Source organism: Paralichthys olivaceus, chromosome 19, assembly GCF_024713975.1.
Source record: "Paralichthys olivaceus isolate ysfri-2021 chromosome 19, ASM2471397v2, whole genome shotgun sequence".
In the NCBI taxonomy this organism is placed as follows: domain Eukaryota; kingdom Metazoa; phylum Chordata; class Actinopteri; order Pleuronectiformes; family Paralichthyidae; genus Paralichthys; species Paralichthys olivaceus.
Genome location: NC_091111.1, coordinates 2,097,059 through 2,123,207, shown reverse-complemented (window position 1 = coordinate 2,123,207; position 26,149 = coordinate 2,097,059). Strand labels below are relative to the sequence as shown.

General features: G+C 40.8%; 2 protein-coding genes across 2 annotated transcripts in view; one reads left to right on the top strand and one right to left on the bottom strand.

The window, feature by feature from the left end:
* Positions 1 to 6,487, bottom strand: part of nt5dc1 (5'-nucleotidase domain containing 1) — a 55,382-nt gene extending 48,895 nt beyond the window's left edge. Inside the window, exon 1 of the mRNA XM_020092001.2 lies at positions 6,135 to 6,487. Within this exon, the coding sequence (XP_019947560.1) occupies positions 6,135 to 6,227 (93 nt within the window). The 5' untranslated portion in view covers positions 6,228 to 6,487. The remainder of the gene's footprint in view (positions 1 to 6,134) is intronic.
* Positions 6,488 to 8,541: 2,054 nt separating this feature from the next.
* Positions 8,542 to 22,610, top strand: frk (fyn-related Src family tyrosine kinase). Its single transcript, XM_020091838.2, has 8 exons — positions 8,542 to 9,177; positions 11,854 to 11,975; positions 14,073 to 14,236; positions 14,342 to 14,510; positions 14,640 to 14,798; positions 18,815 to 18,996; positions 19,302 to 19,467; positions 19,597 to 22,610. The coding sequence occupies exons 1-8, from the start codon at positions 8,789 to 8,791 to the stop codon at positions 19,803 to 19,805; spliced, it is 1,560 nt and encodes a 519-aa protein (XP_019947397.2). The 5' UTR covers positions 8,542 to 8,788; the 3' UTR covers positions 19,806 to 22,610.
* The last annotated feature ends 3,539 nt before the right edge of the window (positions 22,611 to 26,149 follow it).

Genomic DNA, 26,149 nt, shown 5'->3' with positions numbered 1-26,149 from the left:
ATCAGATTGAGCTGCACGGTCATAAAGCAAATTCCATCAAAAATATAGGTTCTTCTTTCAACCAAAGCCTATGCTGGATGATTTCTCCTTATCGTTTCCTAAATTATTTCTTTGACACTAAATGTATCCGATGCACATCTTTTAAAATTCATCCATGCTTTTTTCATTCAAACCTTTTTCCTAGGTGGGATATTTGCGACATCACAGACATGCTGCAATACATAGAAAACCGTAGAGAGAAATGCCCCATGGAGGGCACTGACTGTGCTCTGGGCTTCATCTTTTACATGAGTCTCCTCAAACTCAACGCAGACAGAAGAATGTTGGAGTGCTCCTCTAACGGACTCGGATGGAATTTGCGGAGTAACAGAAGTAAGGTAGGTAAAGCATTCCTGCAGGACGTTCAACTCAAATAATTATATATAAACACTTCACAAAAAGGGAGAATCCACAAATACGAGATTTAAATAAGAATAACAAAAAATCTAACAACACAATTAATCTTTGATGGCACTAATCAAAGCTTTCATCAATCTGTAATTAACTTGTATAAAGAAAAAACTTTTTACCACATCAGGTTCAATATTTCACTTTCTGACTACGAGAGGACGACTGGTGGACGTCTATAACTCTTTGCTTGTGACCCAATGATAAATTGAATTCAACGATCTGACTGAATCAAATCTGGAACCTAACTGACATTTCTAAACTCCAAATTATTTACCAACCAATTCGAAGGGCCGTTCAAGCAGCGCAGAGTCAGACGTGTCTTCAGTTTCATTAGAGAGGTTATGTTTTTGCACTTCGATGAGGTTTTGCTGCTCTTGCTCCTCTGTTTCAGTGTTGACAGGATTACTGGCCAGGGAGAATATTTCACTCTGCCACTGACCCACTCCGTCTCTCCCTCTCTTCTTTCGTTTCTGCATTTACTCACTTTCTAGTTGATTATCTTGATGCATATTTGGTGATGTTGAATTTTTCTCTCCACTTTATCAATTTCTGCTGTAACGCTGAACTGTCTTAAACTCTGCAACAGGTTAGTGTAATGTTCAGGCTTTTGCATTTCAATAAAGCAAACCCCTTGGTTCTTTTTCTATATCCTCCTCTTCCATCTTTGCCTCTCTATATGGTGATGAAGGATGTTATTCCCTCAGTTTATTTCTCCTCTCCCTCCATTTATCTCTTACCATTCCTTACTGACATTACACTCTGTTTGGTGGTTTGCATGTCAATTAGACCAACCTCAGCTATTTCTCTCTCCCTCTTTTTTCCTTCCTCCTTTTCCGTTCTCTCACCCACTGTGGCTTGGCGGGCTGATCAAAGACTTCAGTTCCCAGGGACACATTTGTCACTTTGCTTTTTTTCCTTCCGCTACTTTGACTCAAGATAATGTGCAAATTGTTGGGGGCTTTTATCCCGGGAATCGTGAGGTCCCCTGCGCTGCTGCCAGAAGGTCGGAAGTTCGATCCCCAGTCTTCCCATCTGCATGCCAAAGTGTCCTTGGGCAAGATGCTGAACCCCAAATTGCCCAATAGAACAACAAAAAGTGCTAGTAATAGAAGCACTGTATGAATGAATGTATGTGTGAATGGGTGAATGGAAAACTGTATTGTGAAGCACTTTGAGTGGTCATCAAGACTAGAAAAGCGCTGTATAAATACAACCATTTACCATTTAACACTTAATCCAGGAAAAGTGGGTTTCTCAGCAAATGTCCAGAATATGAGGTAACTTGTAGTTTTGTCTCTCAACTTCTCAGAGTCATGAGAGCTGCCACAGAGGAGTGAAGCCTGTGTCTTCACATTTAATGAGATTTCAGACCTGGTTTAAATGATTGTGTAATTCTCCTTCAGTGCCGTGTCAACGTCTTACACACACAATTTCATTTATTCAGTCATTTACTAACTGATGTTTTTCAAATCTTTTCTGTAATAAGGGCCAGTGTTGTTTTGTTGTGTGTGTGTGAAGCTGAATCCAGGACTCCGGCTCTGTCTCAACATTACGAGTGATTTTCTCTGAGGAAAATGTTCACGCTAACTTTCCCTCAGAGCTTTTCATTCCCCGTCTTTGTTGAGATAGAACCAAAAGGCACATTTTCTCTCCCCACACACACAAACAGTTTTGCTGATATAAGTGATTCTCTCACATGTGTAAAGATACATCATCATCACACACACACACACACACACACACACACACACACACAGAGAGAGAGAGAGAGAGAGAGAGACTCACTCACTGCCAGTAGGAACAATGCCACAATTGTCAATATGATGGACCAACCCATAACCCTCTGATATGAGCTGCTGTGTCCCACAATGAACTGAAACAAGTCTTTGGACTACCAATGTAAAGTTTTCTAGAAAATGTCACCAAGCTTCCAAACATCTGGAGGTCCTTATCAGTCGAACATTTTGCATATGAGATGTTTCTAAATATGATCGGAGAAAAAGCGTCTTCATTTCTACTTAATCAAGCATTGTTGTTAATGAAGAAACTATAAATAATAAAGTTAATTTAGGAGGCTTGATATGTTGATGGTACCTTCAGTAAAAGAGTCTGATTCATCTGATTCATCCTCTGGACTCAATTTCATAACAACCCACATCCAATGCTTGTGAGGACACTTCGCTCTGGATCAAACCTTTCCTGCCATGATTAGATCCGAGCTGCCGATGATGTTGCTACTGAACCAACTCAGTGAGTCGGTGAACTAGACAACCATCGTGATGGGAGACACTTCATCATTCATCCACCCTGCTGGGAATTTCATTGCACTCGGCACAAACATTCACAAGAATGGCCTGATTAGAATTTGGAGGTCAAAGGTCAAAGTCTATGTGACCTCACAAACTTTGTGAACTCGTTATCTTGAGAACGCCTCAACAGAATCTTTTCAATTTTGGTACAAATGTTAACAGTGACCTTGTGTAAATCTTGATATAATGTATGTAGACTGATACTGCACTGGTTGGTGGAGACACACAACTGCAGTAATTCTGGTTTTGTCATGTTGATGGAAATATTGATACTGAAGATACTGTTGTGATGTAAATTTTTTAGATCCTCTATACTCTTCATAGGTTTCCCTCTTATCCTCTTACCTGGATTAATGATGTGACCAAGCAGAGAAGTGATAAGGAATTTAAAACTTTTATTTACAGGATTGTTTTTTTACAAGATACTTGAATATACATATAATGTATATATATATATATATATATATATATATATATTAGTCTTTTATATTATAAATCAATATAAACTTTGAACAAGAACACAGAATAAACACAAAAGGGTTGGGTAGGAGGAGGACAGGGGTGGGGGAGGATTAGGGTGTGGGGGGGAGTAGGGAGTGGAGCAGGAGGTGACTCGTTTGCTCTGCCAAAGTTTTCCTGGTGTCTGCCAGGGACCAGATAACTGTCAATAATGATTGTGGACAGTGTCTCCATCTTCTCCTCTGTGACTGAGGTTTTCACATGAGGTGAAGAAGTGGCATCAGTCTGGTTGCTGATTGGCTGCGTCTCCTCCTCAGTGTTCTGAGTGGATGAAACATCAGCAGCGACTTCCAGCTGTGGCAGCTCCTACGACCGGCTTGGTTTGAGAAGTCTGCGCTTCTTCATCTTTTTGAGCTTTATTTTGAACACGACTGGCCCCTTATCATCAAAACACTGGAAGATGTCACTCCTCTTCTCCTCCTGCAGGAGACTGAGAGTGGGGTCAGTCTGGCTGGTGATCAGCTGCGTCTCCTCCTCAGGACTCTGGGTGGATGCAGCATCAAAATTGACATCCACCTGTGGCTGCTTTTCAGAGAAGGCCGCATCTTCGACCGTCTTGGTTTGAGCAGGTTGGTGCTTCTTCATCTTTGTGAGCTTTATTTTGAACACGACTGGCTCATTTCCATCAAAACCCTTGCAGATTTCACTCGTCTTCTGCTCCGGCAGGAGAGCGGCCACGAATTCAAACTGCATGTTTCTCTGTAATTCTTTCGTCGAGGTCAGAGAAATTAAAAAGCAAATTGCGTCCAGACAGCGAAGTGAACAAAGCTAATCGGTAGCAGAGAGCTAAGTAATAACCAGCTGAACCAGGCAAACCAAGTGAGGACTGACCATTGATCCATGACATATATTGCAACTGCAACCAAGAATTCAAATATAAAAACAGCCGTTTCTATGACAACAATCATATCAACAAACATAATAAGAATTTAATTAAAATTAGAAATAAAGTGAACAGTATAGTAGAGTGATTGTGGGTTTGATTGACTGTAATAAAGGTGCTACGCTGCCAGTGAACAGTCTCATTAGGCTACTGTAGGTTATGAAGTCCCCCAAAAACAATAATAAATAAAAACACTGACTTTTTAAAGATTGTAGAAGTTTTGTTATTTTCATTATCTCCCAACTACATGGACCCTTCATGACACTGATGGCATGAGAATACTCATCCAGTGAGAAATAGATTAGACATTGTGTTGATTTTAATATCAGTAAGTCACAAATATATATTCAGTAAATAATGCGGTTAATTAAACAGAAGAGCTGCATGCAGGGAAAAACAAAAAACAAAACGGTAGTAATAAAAACTGAAGGAGAATCAAGTTTGCACGGCTATCCTTATTAGTAAACTGCAACCACAACCTTATGCCGAACCTTAACCACGACCAGTTTATAACTAACTAACTTAAACTCAACAACAATTCACATCCTAACACTAATCTTAACCAGGAGCTCAGAAATGCTGTTGTGCCTAATTAGGACTAGTGCTGCGTTCAGAAAGACCAAATCATCTCCTTTCCTAACCACTAATCATGTCCTTTCCTGACCACTATCCTCGAGCCCGACGGAATACGTCAGGTTTTTCAAAAAACTTTATTTATAAAAAAAGATTCGGACAAAATGTACAGTACTCTGTGCTGCAGACTGTTTCCTATTTAAAAGGAACGACACGTCCTGATAAATTGTGTTTTCAGTTCATACAGAGGAAACATTTAATCATCAGTTACCTGCAGGAAATAACAATAAAAACAGATGTAATTGAAAATGATGAAAATAATAAATAATGTTGGAATATACGAGGAGAAAACCTTATACAAGTGGAGTCAGGGGATTGAAATGACTTTTGTATTTAGTTCTAATGATAGTTTTGTGAACTATGTGAAGTTCGATATGTTTGTTTAACTGGACAGATGAAATCAGGAGCTCAGACAGATGTGAGGATTCACATCAGTTCTGGATCATGAGAATTAAACAGCCGTTCATTCTACTTTATATTAAGGTGGGTGTGTCCAAGTGCAACTACGATGCTGTGTCGCTGTAAATGTTGCGGCTGCAAAGAATTGTGGGACGGTATTTTCTCCTTTCCTTTCATAAAGGATGGTCCCATGTTTCCTCTGCTAAAGATGATACGTTAGGAAGCACTGAAGCCCCTTTCCTTATAACTAAGAGAATGTAACCAGCTCTTATTATGGCGGCCGCTGAAATGCTCACATATAGAGGAAGGTTCCTAAACAAAATGGACTGAACACAGCCCAGGCTTTGGTTCCCATGAGGTGCACTGGTCCTGACGAGATCAGTGTTTATACTCGAAAAGGTCCCAAAGAGGTAACGAAAATGAATACACACACACACACACACACACACAGTCTGTGTGTGAGTGGGTGTACATTCAAATATGCATGTGTACAGCATGGGATGCGTGCCCATACTTTTCACACACTATTTCATTTTTGTGTGTGTTCGTGTGTGTGCATCAGAAAGACTATGTAAAACAAAATATCAAACAAATATGTTGTGTATTCTTATATTTCCTCAGATGTGTTAACTGCCTGTGTGTGTGTGTGTGTGTGAATACAGGGGAAGATTATTCCTCTACTGCAGAGGCTAGACACACACACACACACACACACACACACACACACAATCTGTCTACATGCAGCCACCGACTGACCCACAACAACGCGCGTTGCTACCCGTGTCTGCTCACGACTGGCCACAGAGGTGACGAGCGGCCGCTGAGCCTATCGACCACTCGGAGCTATTTTTAATTCTGATGTGTTGCGGCGGATCGAAGCGCCACGGCCACCGCATGACTGTCGCTATAACGCACGCTCACGCACGCTCACGCACACTCACCCTGGAGGTCTCCTTCAGATGGTAGCGGCAGAGCGTGTGGTCCAGGTCGAAGCCGATCACATCGCAGTCCGACAGGCTGAAGTATTCGCTCATCGTGGCTGGAGCTGTGGGACACGCTAGTGCACACACATGCACTCGTGCACGGCAGCGCCACACGACTGTGAGTCAATGTCACCGCCTGAGTCAGGGGATGGGGCTGCGCTGTGCACGCGCTCAGTCCTCGCTCACGGTGCACGGGAAGAATCCTCCGGAGCCAGTTCTCCTCCAGCCCGCATCGGTCGCCACTGACCGGCGATCGTCGTTAAGTTGGCCGAGGGGAGGCAGGAGCGGAGGCTCGTGTGCGCCAGGAGGAGGCGGTAGAGAGGCGATAGTGCTTCCGGGTGTGAAACGAAACTGTAATGCTCAGTACATATGCGCAGAGGGGATTTCGAAAGCGCAGTGGGATTTTTCAGGGCCGGATCAAACTTTTGGGAGGCAAGCATGAGCCACTGGGCCCCTGATAATCCCCTGCACCTAATATGCTGTGCACAAGGTGTACAATCTTTTTTGGTTGTGAAATGGGATTACATTTGCACCTGGTATTAATACCCTTCTATGTAGAGGTCTATATAGTGATTAATGGTAAATGGATGGTATTTCTATAGAGCTTTTCTAGCCTTGATGATCACCCTGTACAGTACAGTTTGCCATTCACACAGGACATTAGGTACAGGGCATCTATTAGCAGCACTTGTTTCTATGAGGGGCAATTCGGCATGCAGATGGGAAAGACTTGGATTGAACTGCCGAATTCTGGTTGGAGGTCGACCGCTCTACCCCTCAGCCACAGGACACCCCCATATTAGGACACACTAAAACAGACTACATTAATTTACTATATACACTATATGAAACACAAAACATTCAATATATTGCAAAACTAAACTAACAGCTATGTTTAATTAAAGAAGAAATTCGCTGGACGTCTTTGGAAAGGGATCATTTGCAATGGTTTATGGAATGCATAGTTCCTTCACTCTTTATTATATATACACAGACTTTTGCCTTTTTTATGTATTGCAATGTTGTTGTTCGATATGAAATGATTCTTAGTTGGGGACACAGCTTTTGTCCCCAGTGAACACAATAGATAAATATAGACACCTCTTATTACCTTGCCTGTTCTTCATCATTGTTATTAAGTATTGTTATCCCTCTTGTTTTCTGCTGTGTTTTCATGTTGGTCAACTAATCTGAATTTCTGGGGTGGCTTTGGCTGAGGGGTAGAGCAGTCGTCCTCCAACCAGAAAAAGTCAGCGCTTCGTTCCCAGTCTTCCCCATCCTCGGGCAAGAACACCAAATGGAAATAAATTGCACATTGTTCTACTATCTCTTTTAAAGACAAATCTGTCTGTCTGTGAGTGTCTTGAGAACTGTTATTTGTCTAATAAAAATATTTTTTTCTAGTTTGGGGTTTTGTGCAGGCCTTTACTTGCTGCAACTCAGTTACTGAATGTGACTTTTACAGTTTCACAAATAAAGCTACAACCCGCATTTACACAGGCCAAGCAAACAACCCATCTCAAAAGCACGTGCACACTCAGATCTGCAGAAATACCTCGGAGATATGAGTGTGTAGGTAAAACAGTGTCTCTTATCTCCATGTGATCCGAACACACCCTTGCTCGTCCGGACGAGGCTGCATTATTAGACAGATGTCAGATATGCTGCATGATATTCACAGATAAATGTAAATTATCATGTGAAATGTTGATCAATTTTTCAGTATACACGTGTACAAACGTTATATGCCACAAGTATGTATGATAGCAACTGGGTTTTAAGAAAAAGATCTTTCATTTGCAATGTCAGGAAGAAGAACTGCACTTTCCTCAATCTTCAGGTGTAATAGTTATGTCTCTAAGTAGTGGAGCTTGCTGTTACCATGCAAATGTATACATAACCAGAAAATCACATCAGTTACAACTGGATCGAGCATTACTACATTAGTTTACTATAGACACTAAATGAAACACTAAACATTCAATATATTGCAAAACTAAACTAACAACTATGTTAAATTAAAGAAGAAGCTCGCTGGACGTCTTTGGAAAGGGATCATTTGCAATGGTTAATGGAATGCATAGTTCCTTCACTCTTTATTATATATACACAGACTTTTGCCTTTTTTTACATATTGCAATGTTGTTGTTCCAAATTAAATGTTTCTTAGTTGGGGACACAGCTTTTGTTTCCAATTAGTGGTTTTTAATCTCCAACTGTAGCCAATGATAGAAACACACACACACACACACACACACACACACACACACACACACACACACCAGTGCTATGCTCCACCATGGCCGCCAGGACACCTGAGTGTGATGTGGGCCGCTCCCCATTCCTGAGCAGGTGCAGGTGATTTCCGCAAGAACGTGAACCATGGACTCCACACGCACTCTCACACACACACACACACACACTCACACACACTTCCTCCCACCTGCCTCAGTGTGTCCATCTTGCTGCTCGCTGTCTGATTCTAGGATTACTCACAAACCTCCTGTTGTTTTTAATGGAGCGTCCATCATGAGCGCGCACCAGGGATTTCCTCCCCAAACCACTTGCAGCTGTACTCCCGACACAGAATGACCCGCAGTGATTGACCGGCCATGGAGGTCAAGAAGAGATTTGCTTCGTGCTGGCAGAGCTTCCTGGCGTGTTTCAAGAAGCCGGGTCAGCCTGAGGGGCAGAGCGGGTCTGAGGACGCGCTCAGCGCGGTGAGTGCGAACCCGGTGTCCGAGAGGAGCCCGGCGCCGGCCGGCGAGGGGACGAGCTGGCGGCCGGCGGACAAACCTGGGGATCGTTACATCGCCCTGTACGACTACTCCGCTCGCACCGTGGAGGACCTCAGCTTCCAAGCCGGAGACATCTTGGAGGCTCTGGACAAAAGTACTGGTGACTGGTGGTTTGCCAGAGCCACCACCGGACTGTCAGCCTCCAAAAAGGGATACATCCCCGCCAACTATGTGGCCCCTGTGGAGAGTATTGATGCAGAACCGTGAGTATGGTCGCGTGTGGTTGTTTTTCCTATATCTGACATACTGGACAGCTTTGGAACGTCTAGGGTGGGGATCGCAGGGTAACTCTTGATCTCAAACATGGCCAACGATTACGGTAATACCACGATAAAGCCATTCTCCCATAATCGATATATTGCAAGACAATCATGTAAAGATACATCACAAAGTCTGTCTAACTGTAGAAGAATAGAAAATGCCCCTGAAGAGTTGAAGTGAGAGGTGTGTGTATTTATCCACTGAGAGTTTGACAGAAACCATGTCCAAAATACTCATAAAGTCTCATCTCGGTGTCTCTTCAGTCCTTAACAAACACTGTGTGTCTTGTCAGTGTCCACATGCACCATTGTTCCAATTTAAAATAGCCATAAACAGGCAAGAGTCCAAACTATGACAAAATACTTAATATCAAGATTTAGTGCCAGCATATCTATAATCGTATCTCGGTTCAGGACGGCCATTTGTTGATCAATTGATATTTTGTCCCACCACTAGTCTAACAAATACACTAACAAATATAAAGTGAAGTAAGAACTGTCTTTGTCCACCCAGTGACGTAATCCAGTGTAAAATGTCATGTTTTCAGTCATGGGTTAAACTGGTTAATAATTATCTGTGAGCAGGAGGGCTAAGCTCCCAGGTTAACAATTCCCAGGAGGAAATATAAATGGTGCACTAAAACTGACTGTCCTGGGTACTGTTGCTTTATGGATGGTTTAATGACTGCTTCTGCAAGAAAATATAATTTAAGCTGCATGTTGTTGATAAAATATTTTGTGCAAGACCGTGATATGTTGATATAGTAGAACTGTAGAGGGTGCTATTACTTTTATAGACATTTGTTTCAATTAAATGGGCACCTTATTTTGGTGACATGCAGATCTGTTGGAAAAAGTAAGTCACAGAAACTTCCAACCTGTTTCTGTTGTTCATTGTCATCCTGCTCTGCACCTCAGTCCAACCTGTTTCTGCTCAGCTGAACTCTGGTTTTTCCTGTTTGTGTTTTAAAGGAAAAATAGTTCGTCATTACCTCGATCCATCTTAGTTGACTTATGTCATAGTTTCACTTAAAGGTACAGTGTGTAGAATTTTGTGATAAGTAGTGTTGAAATTGCATGTTGCAGCTGAACACCCCTCACCCTCTCCTTCCAAACATGAAAAAGAATCTGTGGTAGCTTCAGTTGTTATAAAAACTCAAAAGGTGTTTAGTTTGTCCAGTCTGAACTAATGTAAAAAACATGGCGGCGTCTGTAGAGAGGGTCCCCTCGATGTAAATATAAAGTATTTAAATATAAAGGGCCTTTACTAGGGTAAAGAAAACTACAATCATACAATTTAGATGAAACGAACTAGTGAAAACACCATGAGGATTATTCTACATTAAAATGAGTTCCCTTTCACTGAAATCTTACACACTGGACCTTTAAGTCACGCTGGATGGGCATGATATGAGGCAGAATGAAAAAATGTGATGCATAACACACTGATCTAAGAATCGTGGGTTAAAGCGTCCAATCACAATGTACATTTTCAATGTTATGACTCTTTACTTATTGACATTGAGACCATACAATCTTATGGAGAAGCCCAACCGTTGTGGGAACAGTGATTATTGAGTATTACACTTGGCTACAGTGGAGAGGAAAATTTGTGTAACAATAGTGATGCGTATACATGTAATAATAATGTTATTAATGATAACAGCAATGATGGCAGCGCTGATGCTGATTTGCACTAATAGGGTAATAAATAAATAATATTTGAATAGTAGTGTCACATCTGGATCCTTCAGCTCTGGAGTAAGAACATGAAGAATGAGAGAAATGGAGGGGGTAGAGGGGGGCAGAGGAATGTCACTGTGGACGTTTCTCTCTCATGTGTTGCACACTTGTTGCTTACTTTGCTCTCAGCTTCTGTTCAGTTCTTCCCAAACCAGCTCCATGAGGTTTGAGCCTAGATTCTGTGCTGCTCTTCATCGTGACTCATTATCTTACTGTAGGATGAACCTCTGATCAACCAGTCTTGTAGAAGTGTAAAGTACCACTTCCAGAGGGTGTAGTACAGTTTGTTCCAACACTGCCTTTGTATAAACACAGGGTTTGTAACAAACAACTGTAGTTGGGACATTGTGGAAACAGTTTCTGATACAATCTACTTTTTTACTTGAGGTAATTATACTGTTGCATGACCTTTGTTCCGTTTCGGGTTATTCACTGGGCTTGAATTGCTTATATTTCAATAAAAACTTGAACAAAGCCGGTGCTCTAAAGCGTTTGACCATCAATGTAGTTTATTTGTTTAGGACTTAAGCAGCAGATCAATCAAAATGTCAGGCTGTGTTGAGAATTTCGGGGTACAAGAAGGTGTATTTAGGATTCAGTATAAATAAGCCTAACTGTTTGTGTGCATGGTAGATAAAGAACATGTCTCCATTAGAACAATGTGGTTCACTTATGTGTTGTAATAGTTTTAGGACAACAATGGAGCTTAAAGTTATCAAGTTTGTTGAAGTTTGTTAAAATATAGGGTTTTTTTTCTCCACAGTAACAAGTGTTTGCTCATTGTGGGAAGCGTTGGGTTCATTGAGTTAGTATTTTTACTCAAAAATGTCTGGGATTCTGCTTGACCACCTCCTTTGCCCAATTTCTGATTTCCAGGTGGTATTTTCCTGACACCAAGAGGCAGGATGCAGAGAAGATGCTGCTGGCTGGAGGGAACCAGCACGGTGCCTTCCTCATCAGAAACTGTGAGAGCCAGAAAGGAGAGCTCTCCCTCTCAGGTGAGCTACGATTAGAAGCTAAACCAGCAACATCAGCTGAAACCAGTGCTCGTCAATATGAACATTAAAGCAGGGTTATGCTCCAGAAAATGAAATGACACAATCTGTTGTCAAACTAAAAGTTGAAATAGCAAGCAGGGTTCAGACCGTCACACAGACATTGTAGGCACGTAACTTTTGTGATAACAATTACGTGTTTCTCTAACAAAAAAATTGGTGAAAACATCGAAACGTCCTACTTTAGTATTAAAGACAGCGGGGAAAAAAATTCCTGACCCATACTGCATCCTTTCACCAAGTTTCATCATATTCCACCCTGTAGTTTTTGTAGCCCTGCTAAGAAACAACTAATGTAAAAACTAATGACTGATCCCACCATTTCAAAGCAGTATTTGCCATTAATTATGTAGACTGTGGCAGCCCATCATATTCTAATTTGATCCACCAAAGTTTCATAATAAACCAAACATTTTTTACACTTCTCAGATTAACATAAAAGATCTCTAACTTGGTGTGTGCAGCATTATTTGCATTTTATTTGCACCAAAATTGAACGGGTGCTTGACCCACACTGCATCCTGTCATCAAGTTCCGTGGTAATTCATAGATAAAAGCAGATAAAACATAAAAGCAGAGCCAAACAAAATCAGACCAATGATTTTTATGTACCTGAATAATTATTAACTGTGGATGACAGAAGCACCTAGTTGGTGTGGGAGGGTTGGAACAAATTGTTGTAAAAGTGTATCACTTCACAGTATCTTTGATACACATGACTGTAACCATTAATAGCATGAGCTGACATTGTCTGACATGTTGTTATCTTTGTCACATGAAGTCATGCTTCTCCCCAGGCAAGCCCCGCTCAGTGATTCATTTGTTCCGTCCGTTCAATTACATGATTGATGGTTTGAAGGTCATCAAGTTAAATAAATAGAAACCTCTACTGCTATAAAGCAGTGTGATAACTTTATCTCTCTCTCGTCTAATCTGTCTTTTCACCGACCTTGTTCTTTCCATTACAGCCAAATTCTTTGCAAGCTCATTCACTGACACTCCAGTTCATTTCACCAGCATTACACAGGTTGATTCACTGTTCTTGTAGGTGAATTATCAGGTCAACACATGTGAGGAAGACAATTGGATTGGAAAATACTGAGCAGGAGTGTTGAAAATATCATAACTTTTCTCATAATTTTTGCAATATTGACATCAGGACCATACAGAAAGTTGCCAGGTCAGATTTAAAATAGACTTCTGTATAGTAATTCAGCAAGAACGTTGAACATTGTGAATTTTCACACATAGTGATGGGTCTGTTAATTAACAGCATGGTGGACAGTCCTGGTCAAGTTTTTCACTGCTGCCTTACCAGTACAGAATTTATTTTAAAGTCAATTATTTTATGATTTATCGTAGAATTAGAATGTTTCATAAAATGTTCAAAGTTACTCAACAACAATTAAATGGTTTCATATTGTGAGATTGAAAAGCACTTCTAAACCCTACAATTGAAATACCAAAGATCCTGAAATCCCTTTTTGAACAGCCTGTGATCTTATTAAGAAGTTTCACAGTCGTGAATTGTTGAAACTGTGCTTAGAAAAAAACTGGATGAGAGTCCGCAAAGGTTTGTAGTGATATTAAGAAAAATGAAGCCAGAGAGTAGTCAACTTACATTAAGACATGGGAAGCAGTCTATCATGATATTCTGATTCGGATGGCAATGAATGTTTGAAAAGAACAATGACATCTAAGATTACCAAGGCATCTTAGAGTGAAATGTGTGACCTAGTGTCAAGAAACAATGTTTGAGTCTTGGCGGGACCAAAAATCCAAAGCACACATCAAGCAACACATAACAGTGGTTCAAAGGTAAAAGATGGACGGTTCAAAACACGCCAATTATGAGTCCTGACCTAAACTGTCAATTCGCCGTTTGGATTTAATGACTCAAAACTTTACTGACTTGGTTCCGTCTCATTACTCTCTTCAACCTCATTTACAACTGCAGCAGGCAGCTGCCTTCAAATCGGGAAAAAACCAGGACGTAGCTTGAGTCTTGGGTTTAAAACTAGATGCTGATGTGTCTTTCAGTGCTGGACAGTGGAAGGGTGAAGCACTACAAGCTGAAAAAAATGGAGAATGGTCAATACTTTGTGTCGAAGACAAGATGCTTTCAAACAATTAAGGAGTTGGTGCAACATTACTCCAGACAGGCTGATGGCCTCTGCGTGCGTCTGAGTGAACCATGCAAAAAGGTAAAGTGCACAGTGTTGTTGTTTCTTAATTCCATCATCACCTATTGTTGCAGTATGAAGACAAATTGTCATCTTGCTAAATGGTAAGTCTTCTTGTCCCCGTAGATGGAGGCTCCACAGACTCATGGTTTGTCCTACAACACAGTGGACCAATGGGAAATTGATCGCAACTCCATCAAGCTGCTCAGGAAGCTGGGAGCGGGTCAGTTTGGTGAAGTCTTCGAGGGCATTTGGAACGAAACCACAGCAGTCGCAGTGAAGACCCTCAAACCTGGTACATGAAGTCATAATTCATAAATGCAAAGTATAAGGGTTCACTCACTCCTCTTGCCACTGCTTTAGTGTTCAAACTTCACCCAAGCTGTTGCTTTGCGATCTCTAAATAACAGAACACCTTTTCAAGGTACCATGGATCCCGAGGACTTCCTGAGAGAGGCTCAGATCATGAAGAGACTGCGGCATGCCAAGCTGATCCAGCTGTACGCAGTCTGCACCATGGAGGAGCCCATCTACATCATCACAGAGCTGATGAAGAACGGCAGCCTGCTGGATTACCTCCAGAGTAAGACGGCCTTTTTATTAATCTACGCATGTGATTAGAAGCTGCTGCTGCTTTATAACAGGATCAGAGTCCAGTGACACTCCTGCTGCGGCTCTTTGAAACCAGTCTTTCTGCCTGTGGCAAGGGTCAGTCTAGGGCTGGATGTTATGGCCAAAGAGGATGTCGAGATAAAAAAGTCATGTCGGTGGATTTTGATAATTATACAGCTGAAGGTTGTGGTTTCAAACTTCCGTATGAGCAGAGAATTGACAAACACTTGACAAACTGCCAAAACATTTTTCAAATATGAGGTAGAACAATGACGTGCCATCACTGTGTTTATACAATGCATAAGCAATATATCAATTTACAGGGAAACCTTGTTAAATTGCTTTTACTGAAATTTATATTGTGATAATTGATATTATTTTATGGCCCAATACAAAGTCAATACAATCCAGAGATTTATACCAGAGAAAGAGAAGCAGTTAAATATATTTTTAGCAGATGAGTGGAGGAGCAAAGGCCCCATTTTACACCTTAGTGATTTCATCTTTTAAGAGAAAATTCAGGGGAAGTGTCTGAGCCTGCTATTGTTCTGTTGACACTTGTGGAGTCCTTGGATTCAACAACACAGCTTCCCTTCCACTCGCAGGGGTCGTTACCTCTGTCAAGGAGCTTATGTTTTCATTGCTGTTTGCTTGTGTCTGTCTACAGGATCACTCCGAAACAAACAAACATTTCCTGGAGTGCTTCCTAGTATCTCTAGTAGTCGTAATTCAGATGTTTCAAATGCATTTTTTAAACTTTCTTAAACATAGTGTCGTAAGGCGTTGGCCTTTGCAATTCAAAGTCAGCTAATTTGTCCCAATAAATATATCTTGCATACTTGCATTCATTCCAGCCTCACCAAAACTTCAAAACTCACCAGACTCTTTCACTTCTCTAAACCTTGTGTTGTGGATTTTATTTTTGTAATTATAATTTGAAAAAACTGAAACTTTTAATCATCAATTTACACTTTCTAACCCAAAATGGTTTTAGAATTGTCCTCAATATGCGTCTACTACTACACTGTGAGCTTAGATAAGTACACACCTGTGTGTATCAGGTCCCATAGTTCACACTGAATGTCAGGGAAAAAATCCAGCAATGAAATCCAAGGAACTCCGTGCAGACCTCAATGATAAAACTGTCCTGAGGTGTAGATTGACTAGAAAACCTATATTGTCTAGAAAGCCATTGTGTTTCAGTGCAGAGCATGTTCTATTGCCAGTAGCTGAACAAACAGGTCTTGGGAGGGGTAGGTATTCACTAGTTAATCAATCGCAGAAGGTGTTTATCTCTCAGACGGATAAAAAACAAAAGTATATACATGTTACCCTCCGTTTACATATTTACCTTGGCAGCTGTGTGTGTGACAATTTCTCAAAAAGATCAATAAAATTAACAGTGAATAAATCATTATATAGGTTGTAAATGGCAAACAATCAGACTGAATATGCCAGTTTAAAAAGATGGCTTTTGAGGCATTATTTGAAAATTGAGAGAGTTAATATTATGAATGTCTGGTGGAAGGAGTTCCAGAGGCGGGGAGCAGAGCGGCTCAAGGCTCTAGATCCCATAGTTGACAAGTAGGCTGGTTGCACAGTGAGGTGGATGGAAGTAGAGCTGAGAGTGCAGTATAGAGAGGCAAGATTATGGTTGGCCTTGAAGGCGAGGAGCAGAATCTTAAATACAATGTGGTATTTGACCGGGATGCTGAGGCACAGAAGTGACGCGCTTTATGGAGTTGGTTAAAGGGACACATCCATCCAACATACAACAGGAAGTTAGTTATTGTAGCTTGGCTGTGACACAAGGCTCACAGAGGCAATAAAAGCTCTTTAGAACCCTTATCTCTGAACTTTGCATCAAAAATGGTATGGTTTCTCAGAGTCATCAATCTGAACACACAGATTTTACTTGCACTGTCTGGGGATATCATTGATATTATCTGATGTGAATGGATGTTCATAAAGGACCTTTTAAGTTATATAAGGAAATGCTACTGTCTAGCTGCTTTCAGACATGCACTGAACTGTACTAATCGCTGAATGCAAGTGTGAGTGTCAGAGGCTCCTGAGGTTCTTCAAAGTTTCTAACATGTGACCGATGCAAAAATGAAAAAAGCAGTTTTCACATAAGAACACTGTAGACGACCACCTCACTCACCTCGGTGATGAGTAGTATTTTGACCTGTCATTGGCTTCACATGTGACCTTCTGTCCTGTACTACTGTGATATATGTTGAGTTCACCCTGCAGGAAAAAAGACTGTGGTGTGAGTGTCACTTCCATTTAGATTGATGGCCACTCTGAGCAGCGTTCATGAGGAGCCGATGTTTGATGCCCTGAGACCGTCTGTGTGGTGACCCCCCCCATCAGCCATAATTCACCACACACCCTGAGATTGCAACATATCACAGCTAGGACATGTCTCCAGGATGTAAAACATTGGACGGCAAATAAGTGTCTGCAGTATGATGGATATGATCTTGTTTTGACCTTCTCGTCTCACCTAGGCTATAGAGAAGTAGCACCACCGCACCGGCTGTGAAATTCATATTAACACATTCACTCAGTTGTGAAAGGCTGTCATTTCCAACTTAGAAACATTGACAAACGTAAGCCCTTCTTCTCTGTTAGTGACCTGAGGTTTGTCTCAAATGCCTTAACTCAATTCTGTCTTGATTACCATAATGCCCTTTTTTTGGGCATCAGCCAGTTGTCCCTGTCACATCTGCAGCTGGAGCAGAATGCTGCCACCGGACTGATAACTGGTACCTGGAAGAGAGACAGCATCTCACCTGTACTTGCATCTGTGCATTATGGCTTCTGGTTAAGTACAGGGTGGAGTTTAAGGTGCTTTGATTTGTTTTCAAAGCACTAATTACATATCTGAGCTTCTCTGCCCCCTTTCCACTCCCCGATCCCTCAGTTCTTCTGATCAGCTGCTCCTGGCTGTTCCTTGGTTGAGGCTAATAGAGTGCTCCCCCTCTTTCAACATATTGAGGTGTTCACATGTTTTTGTGGGCTTTTTAGTGTCCTTATATTGTTTTATTCTCATCATTTTTATTTTATTCAATGCAAGTCTAAGTTATTTCACATCTTTTCTTTTATTATACAGAAATGTGGGCAACTGCAATTGATTTTAAATGTGCTATATAGATGAACTTGACTTGACATGTGCAGAGTCACAAGTATCAAGTTAAACACATCATGTCCACTTCAGCTGCTTTCTCTTTATTTACTATTGAGGCATTATTTTCCAGCAGTATCTTTGTTTATTTCAAATGATTAAAAATTTTTTTATTTATGTGCATCATTCATGTGGATCTCTGGAGACATTTAACTAAAAGAACATACTGTATTTGCATTTTAATATAATATTCACAAATCATAACTTTTATGATAAGCAATTATTCATTTAAACTTCGTCATTATTGATTTCTTAACACTTTATAAGGAAGATCCTGACTGTTCACTCTCCACCAGCTGTTGCTGCGTCACTGAACTTCTCGCCACTGTATCTAAAAAATACCTTTGTGATGAGCCAACATTACATTGTTAATCTAGACTTGCAGCTTTGTTACATGCAGTCCATTCCTGGCATTCGATTTAACTGTGCACGTCACTCACTGGCTGTGTGTCATTGTCATGCTTATGAATCTGTTCAGACAGAGATGGTATCTTTGGCTGAGTGTTAAGAATACAAACCCCAGCATGCAACAGCTAAGAGTTATCTTATGCCTCTGACATTGGTTATCTGCAATGTGCCAACAGGATTGATGGTCGACTAATGATTATTTCACTGATTTTAGCTTGGTAATGTTTTGAGATAAAGCTTAGTTAAAAAGTTTTCACTACAAGTAAAAAAGTTTGAATAAATCCTAAGTGTACAAGTTGGTCAACACATCATATTTGCATTAATTGCTGGTGTATTTGTTAAATTCCCTGCCAGGACTGTGACTCATTTTGTCTCTTCCTCAATTACAGAGGACAAAGGCGTCACGCTAGGGATCTCTGACCAGATCGAGATAGCTGCTCAGGTGGCATCAGGCATGGCGTTCCTGGAGTTACAGAACTACATCCACAGAGACCTGGCAGCCAGGAACGTCCTGGTGGGCGAGAACAACATCTGCAAGATCGCCGATTTTGGCCTTGCCAGGGTCTTCATGGTGGGTTTGACTGTGCTAGTTTAAACTGTATGTAGCAGGTGTCATAGTTGTCATGAATCACATGTAGCTTATACGTGTGTAGTACATGAAAGAAATACCTTTACATTAAATTTTTGATTGATCTATATCGATTTATATATATCCTGATATGCAGCATACAACCTAACCTTAACCTAACCCAAACCACAGGTTTTAATACATCACGTATTTTCCTCTTAAATCCAGCTTCATCCCACTTCATTGTGAAAGTGTGGATCTCTACTGCATGTAAAGGTGTACTCTGTGTTTTTTTTTTTTGTTACTAGAAAGAGAATGAGAATGTGTATGAAGCCAAAGAGGGCACAAAGTTTCCTGTGAAGTGGACCGCTCCAGAGGCTATCCATGACAACAAGTTTACCATAAAATCGGATATATGGTCCTTTGGAATTTTGCTGTATGAGATCATGACATTTGGCCAGATGCCTTACCCAGGTACCACCTCTATCTTCTCATTATAAATGATTTAGAAACAATTCACCGAACATAAAGATAAAAAAAAAGTGTGATCGTTAATTTGTCGCTGTTATTCTCAGTGATCATCTCCCTCTGTTACTGTTTCAGCCATGACCAACTACCAAGTGGTCCAGAGGATTCCCCAGGGCTACCGGATGCCGTGCCCCCCGAACTGCCCCAAAATCATGTACGACATCATGACCGACTGCTGGAAGGAGGACGAACAGGACCGGCCCACATTCGAGACCCTGCAGTGGAAGCTGGAGGACTTCTTTGACATGGACGTGACCTCGTATGACGATGCCAGCCGTTATTAGCATCCACCGCCCAGTCTGCGACACATCGAAACAACAAAAAACCCTCTGAACCCAAAAACAAAATCATACTCGTATGAAGACCAATATGGAGTTACACTGACAGTTTCACGAAGTAACACATTGAAATGTAATATAAAACTCTTTTGTTGCACACAATTGAGTGATCTAAATGTTTGATATGCATGTGATAGAATACTGTGACTGTAAGTGGCACACAGTGAGGAAGCTTTTGCTTCCAAGTGTACTTAGTTTCGACACTCCTGGTCTCGCTTTGCGTGTCAAAGGAATGCACTTTCAGACAGGCCGTATGCACGTTGAGCCTAACTTTAAGTTAGTCCTAAAATGGAAGAGACCTCTTGCAGCACAATCTGTCAATCTGGATGAACCTGTTCTTCTTGCGTTCAGCATAGCTCACATTGTTTCCCCCTGGAAGCTACTAGAGAGGGTGACTAATGTTCGCTCAGTTTGCTGTGCTTTGTGTCTTAGATAGTGAGACTGAGGTGAGTTGCAGGTGCTGTCATCTCAGCTCACTGGTGGTTGCATATGTACTGCAAGCAACCAAGTTGATCTTTATCTTTTTATTCCAGGATATGCAGCTGTATGTGGTCCTGGCAGCCCATTACAGCCCCTCTAAATGAAAACACCATACAAATCTCTTTCCTGACAAAGAACAAACAAATTACATTTTGAAGAGAAGTAAAAGCTGAAGGACTTTGCCATGTTTGTATGAAGTCCTGCAGGTGTATGAGTGGAGGAAATCACAAATGAATGTACACAAATGACTCGGGCATGACCTTTAAGTAGCTGTTTGTAAGTTTTATTATCGCTACACAGCCAATGTTAACAGCTATTCACTTATCTATTAGGCTACATCCACATAACTACATTTTTGTTTGAAAATGCATTCACTCTGCTATGGAAACGCCTGGCATCCAAGTTTGGAAGTGCTGCTGGCCCTGTTTTAGTTTGAAGACTGCAGGGCTACATTTTAGTCTGAGGTGTTTGGAAACAACCGCTTGCTGATTGGGTCTTTTGGTCGTGACATAGGAGCCTGACGAATCAGTAAAGCCTATCACGTTCCAAAAGAAATATTAACCTCAGCTAGCCTGGGTGTAGAACACAACTTGAATTATCGTGTAGGAGACAAGCAGTTATTAGGGCATACGCATGCCCAGTGTATGAGTGGTCACAAGATATACGTCTTTTGGTATGGTAGTATGGACAGTGATTAAAACTGATACGGAGCCGAACAATTGTGTGGACAGAGATAATACTTGTTTGAAAATGCTGTTTTCAAATGAAAATGTAGCGTGGATGTAGCTAAATAGGACCAACACGATAGTTCAGCATCAGACTTCATTCCTTACCTAAAGAGCTGTCAGGGAAATAAACGCCAATGTTAACTCTTGTATCACTTCTTTGCTTCTATTGAAGTTAGCATCCCTAAACAGCTAGCCACGTCCGTGTTTGTAGTAGTGAGTCACTGCAGCATCCTGTCTGTGCTGAATTAGTTTTGACCATCACCACGACCTGCTCCTCGCAAGAAACTATGATTGGCGACACGAAAAACAAATCTCCCATAAGTGGCATTAACATTTTGAGACATTTTTAAGCTGCATTTATTGATAATTGTTTGTGTTGTTACTTGGAGCCATTGCACATTATTACGAAGGTGATATGAAGAAAGCGTTAGTATTTTCACAATCAGCATAGAGAACAACATAAGCATTCATTTTCAGTAGGGTTTGCATCCTTTAAGCTTTGTTTTGGTCCTTGTAGTTTTTATCCAAAATGTAAACAAAAGTATGTGTGATTTTTCCTCAAATGTAAAAACTGCAACAGAAACAGAATTGGTAGGTTGTTGTGTCTTCTCTGGTCAGGTAGGGGGCAGCACCCACCTCATGTTTGTGGCCTGTTAGCAGTTATGTTTCGGTAATGAGATGCCTAAAAAACTAAAACCATTCCCTTCCTATTAATTTTGTGGTATTCAGTATATTTATTCATGTCCCGTCACCTTGTTTTTTGATGTATCGCTGAAAATTGTTTATCCTATTGATAGTTTTGGTTGCTATCAGTTAGCCGCACATTTATCACAGTGTAACCTAATGTTAATGTATTGCAAAAGAAACAGTGAGACTTGGATGATCTACTTTACTTTAATGAGCTGCTTGGAATAAACACACTTTAGTTTAGGTGTTGGATGGAGATGCATGGATATAATTTGGATTCTGTCTATCAAACATTGTTGTCAGATGTTTGACCTTCTTAAACATATGTCAAATATTGTCTAACATGTTATTTTTATTTTAGGCACATGAAGCAATTTGTGGCGAGGCCACAGTGTGGTAGTCCAGGGTATGGATGGTGCCCTCATGCTACTTCACCTTAAGCAGCAGCACACTCACATTTCTGCTTTTATAATCTGTCACACTCAATCAAATGTTTTCTATTTTTCAGTCGTACTCATGTGGGACCTACAGTGTAATGGCTCAGTGACTGAACAATGCAACACTAGTTTTTTTTCGTCTTTTTTTACTGATTTAGGTTGAAGTGTACCGCTGCTCCCAGATCTGTGGCAACAATCTTTCTAACCACAACGTTGTGTTGCTCGATGTCTGATGCATTAACTTCAGTTGTACCAGCCATCATCATGCTCTGATGATTGTGTCTTGTTTTCAGTGTCATGAATGCATTCCCTTTAATTGTACATTATAACCATGCCAGTGTTTATATATGATCATACTGTATTTTAACGTAATTATCCTTTTATTGTTATCACAATTAAATGATTTATATTTAGTACGATCCCTGTTGTGGCATTTCATTAGAACTGAACTTTTAAACCTTGTGTTTGTGAACGAGGAATATAGGAATACATTCGAAAACAAGGGGATAACGCTGATCTCTGTCATCGCAGCAACTTTCCTAGAATTCACTTCAGAATTCACTTCCTCTTCCTCATATAGTTAGTTTGCAAAGCAAAAGCACAATGTTGGTATTGTTGCTACAGTGGTTTGTATTGAGCTGAATTACAGAGCTTTCATTTTGAAAAGTTATGACCTTACATCTAAAGATTTTGTTGATTGCTAACAGACCTTATGAAGTAGCTCACATTCAATGTATGAAACAAATAACAGCAGTTAAATCATTTCACATTTTGTATGTCAACCACACACACACAGCTAATTCAGTTTCAGTTTATGAAAAAGTATAAAATCTATAAAATCATCACCGTTCTTAGGGTCAGATTCTTCTGTCTTTGAATATGTTTGCAGCCTGAGGTTATACGTATTCTTTTGCCATCTTTGGCAAAGTGGGATTCTTAATCTATTACACTTCCTGAGACTTATTGCATTCTTTAGTCTTGTGCAACTTGTAAAACCCACTCAGACAAATGCAATTTTGGATTAAAAAAGAAAGAATCCTGCACATCACTTAGATCTGACCAAAATTTCAAACAAACTGGAGGTATTTTATCCAAACTATAGAAAAAAACTACCTCAACTACAAGAAGATTGTATAGTTTAGTTTAAAAAAGGAGATTCAATTGAAAAAATGTTTTCAATTTAAAGTTTATACTTTATATTTTCACCCAATACACCAAACTTCAATGCAGCTTATTTGTCTCAATATAATTCAACAACAGAATAAAACATTTTCCATTACAATATAAAAAATTATTACTGTCAATATTAAAAATATAGCAGTTTTCTAAAAAACTAAAAAAACATGATAAACTGTATTTATAGTCCAGATGTAATGTCCCTATGTGGCCACAGAGTGGGGCTGACACTCTGCTGCTCTCATGTCTTCCTGAGAGCCAGACAAACCCAGGGCAGTGTGTCTGAACGGTCTGAACACAAACCCAGCAGTCAGTGACAGTTTAACCTTCTACCTGTTACACCAATGCAACTGCTAGAGTCTCCGGACTTAAGTTCCTCTGCCTTATAACTTTGAGTTGGACATTGATAACAGATGTGTTGCAGAGTTATTTTAATTTGAGGTTTCACTGCTCTTAAATTCTGACCCTGAAATTTCACTGTGTGTCTGTCTCTAGTGATTGTCCAGAAGCATTCAAACGTGTCATGTATACTGTCTGGAAGTTTAGCAGTTGAATTAAGGGGCAAAGGCCACATTTTGCACCAAGGTGATTTTTCTTAAAGAGACAATTCTGGATATTACAGGAGAAGTGTCTGAGCCTGTTTGTGTTTTCTTGGCACAATGTGAAAACCTTGGATGCAACGACACAGCTTCCCATTAACTCCCAGGTATTATTACTTCTGCCAAGGTCGTTATGTTTTCTATGTTTGTCTCTGTCTGTTGGATCATTTAAAAAAAATGTCTTTTTTCATCCATCTATTATTTATACTGCTCATCCTTTGAGGGCTGCGGGGAGCTGGAGCCAATCCAAGCTGAGAGACCGACAACCATTTACACTTTAATGTCACTTAAAGCTGCTTTCACACATGCACTGAACTCCACAGACGCTCTGTATTTTCTCCAGAGGAGGTGCTTGTGTGAACACAGATGTCCGAGTGATTGGCCCTCAAGTATAAAGTCCGTAGAATTTCAGGAATATCTGACGTGAGGACGCAGCAGAGCCCCCCCCCGCTGGATTTGCAGCACACGCAGCAGATGCAAAAATGAAAAAAAAACTAATCCCGGTGAAAAAGAGGTGTCACACATGTAGAAGACACCGACAAAGTTGTCTAAAGAGTTTGTGGTGATAAGAGCTGACAATGGTGTCTGTGTGTTGTAAAGAAAGCCACGTGATCTCCGCAGTGGGGAAGCCAGAGTAGACACAGAAAGACTTAACTGGAATTCAAACCAGGAAGTACTGTGCCCCCTTCTAGTTTATATGAGATACATTTCTGGATTGGACTGATGGAATGTGTGGCATCCCATAAGCATAAACTGGTGACAATGTGTTGCGTGCTGATTGTGGTTCTGTTGCTTCGCTCTGCTTGTGTTATGAGGGCGCCAGCACAGGCACCAGCCAGTCAAGTGAGGTCTAAACAAATACTCGAGCACATGATCTAGCCAATCAAATCATCTGACCTGCCATCAAACGTCAGTAAGGGCGAGGTCACAAATACACAAATACAAAGCAAATATCCTTTTTTGTCGAACTAACGATTGGCTGGAAGTTACGGGAGGCAGTGGTTTGGTAATGAAACATTTGTGTAAGTGTGACCGGGCCCTAAGCCTGCAGAGAGGAGGCAGAGGCTGCTGGTGAACCTTGTATTTGTCCATCGGGTTGTGGAGTTTATTTCCATGTACTACTCTTTAACAGTGCATGAAAAGCTACAATAGCTTAATACCACAAAGCCAGCTATGATGTGTGCACTGAGCAGGGGCCTCATTTATAACCTCTGGGTACGCATCTATTAGACCCCATACCCTGATACAAACACAAATACTGACCACTGAGTGTAATAAGGATGGAATTATTAATCTGAACAGTCATTTCATTTCATTTATTTGACACGGACAATTCTCTAATCAACAGCCAAATGACTGTAAATGAGCCAGAGTAAGCTCAACAGGCTAATTTGAATTTGTTGTCCCCGCTCTAGATAATATATACAGACTAATATTCAGACAGGTACAACGCATAACAATAAGTAACAATACAACAAAGGAGACAAAGCACGGCAAGTAAAAATCAAAAACTGAAGACAAACTGCAGGCAGACTAATGTGCACATATCTGATTGTCAATAAGCCATTTCTTCAGCTGACCAGTAAAAGAACGTGGTGTTTGCTTCTCTTATCTGCATTGGCAGATTCCATTCTTCAGATGCTGAACAGAGAACAGAGAATCACGTCTTTGAGAGGGAGCGATCCAGTCCCCTCCCCTAAGGCCAGGTAGAGCAGTGTTGTGTAATATCTAGTAACAAAAAGTTACTATATTTTATTAGGTCTTCCCAACTTAAAAGTCGATGTGTATTTAAAATTTGACAGCTGGGAAAACCGTTGTGTTTCTGACCTAAAACCTTGATACATCAAGAGCCTTCACACTGGGAGAACAGTGGGCCAACATTAAAAGGAAATCTGCAGCAATGTCTGCTTTCCCAAATGTAATCTGCAGCAATTGAGTGCAGTCATATTGCTAAATGGGCTAAATCAGATGCAACAGATAACAAGTGCACACAATAAACAATTCAAGTCGCATGTGACTCAAACTTGGTCCTGATGAATGTGGTGGAACGAGGGCCTGGCCAGACACATGAGCCTTTTAACCTGGCACAGAGAAGTGTGTGTGTGTGTGGGGGGGGTTGCGTGCATGTGCAGGCCGGGGTGTCTGCCTTCTTGCTAATCTAATAACAAATCTATCTATTCAAG

What these genes read in the sequence shown, in the direction of transcription:
- frk (XM_020091838.2), top strand. Translation starts at nt 8,789, where the DNA reads ATGGAGGTCAAGAAGAGATTTGCTTCGTGCTGGCAGAGCTTCCTGGCG. An exon ending in AGTGAAGACCCTCAAACCTG is followed by an intron (nt 14,511 to 14,639) that starts GTACATGAAGTC and finishes CACCTTTTCAAG; the next exon opens with GTACCATGGATCCCGAGGAC. An exon ending in TGGCCAGATGCCTTACCCAG is followed by an intron (nt 19,468 to 19,596) that starts GTACCACCTCTA and finishes TTACTGTTTCAG; the next exon opens with CCATGACCAACTACCAAGTG.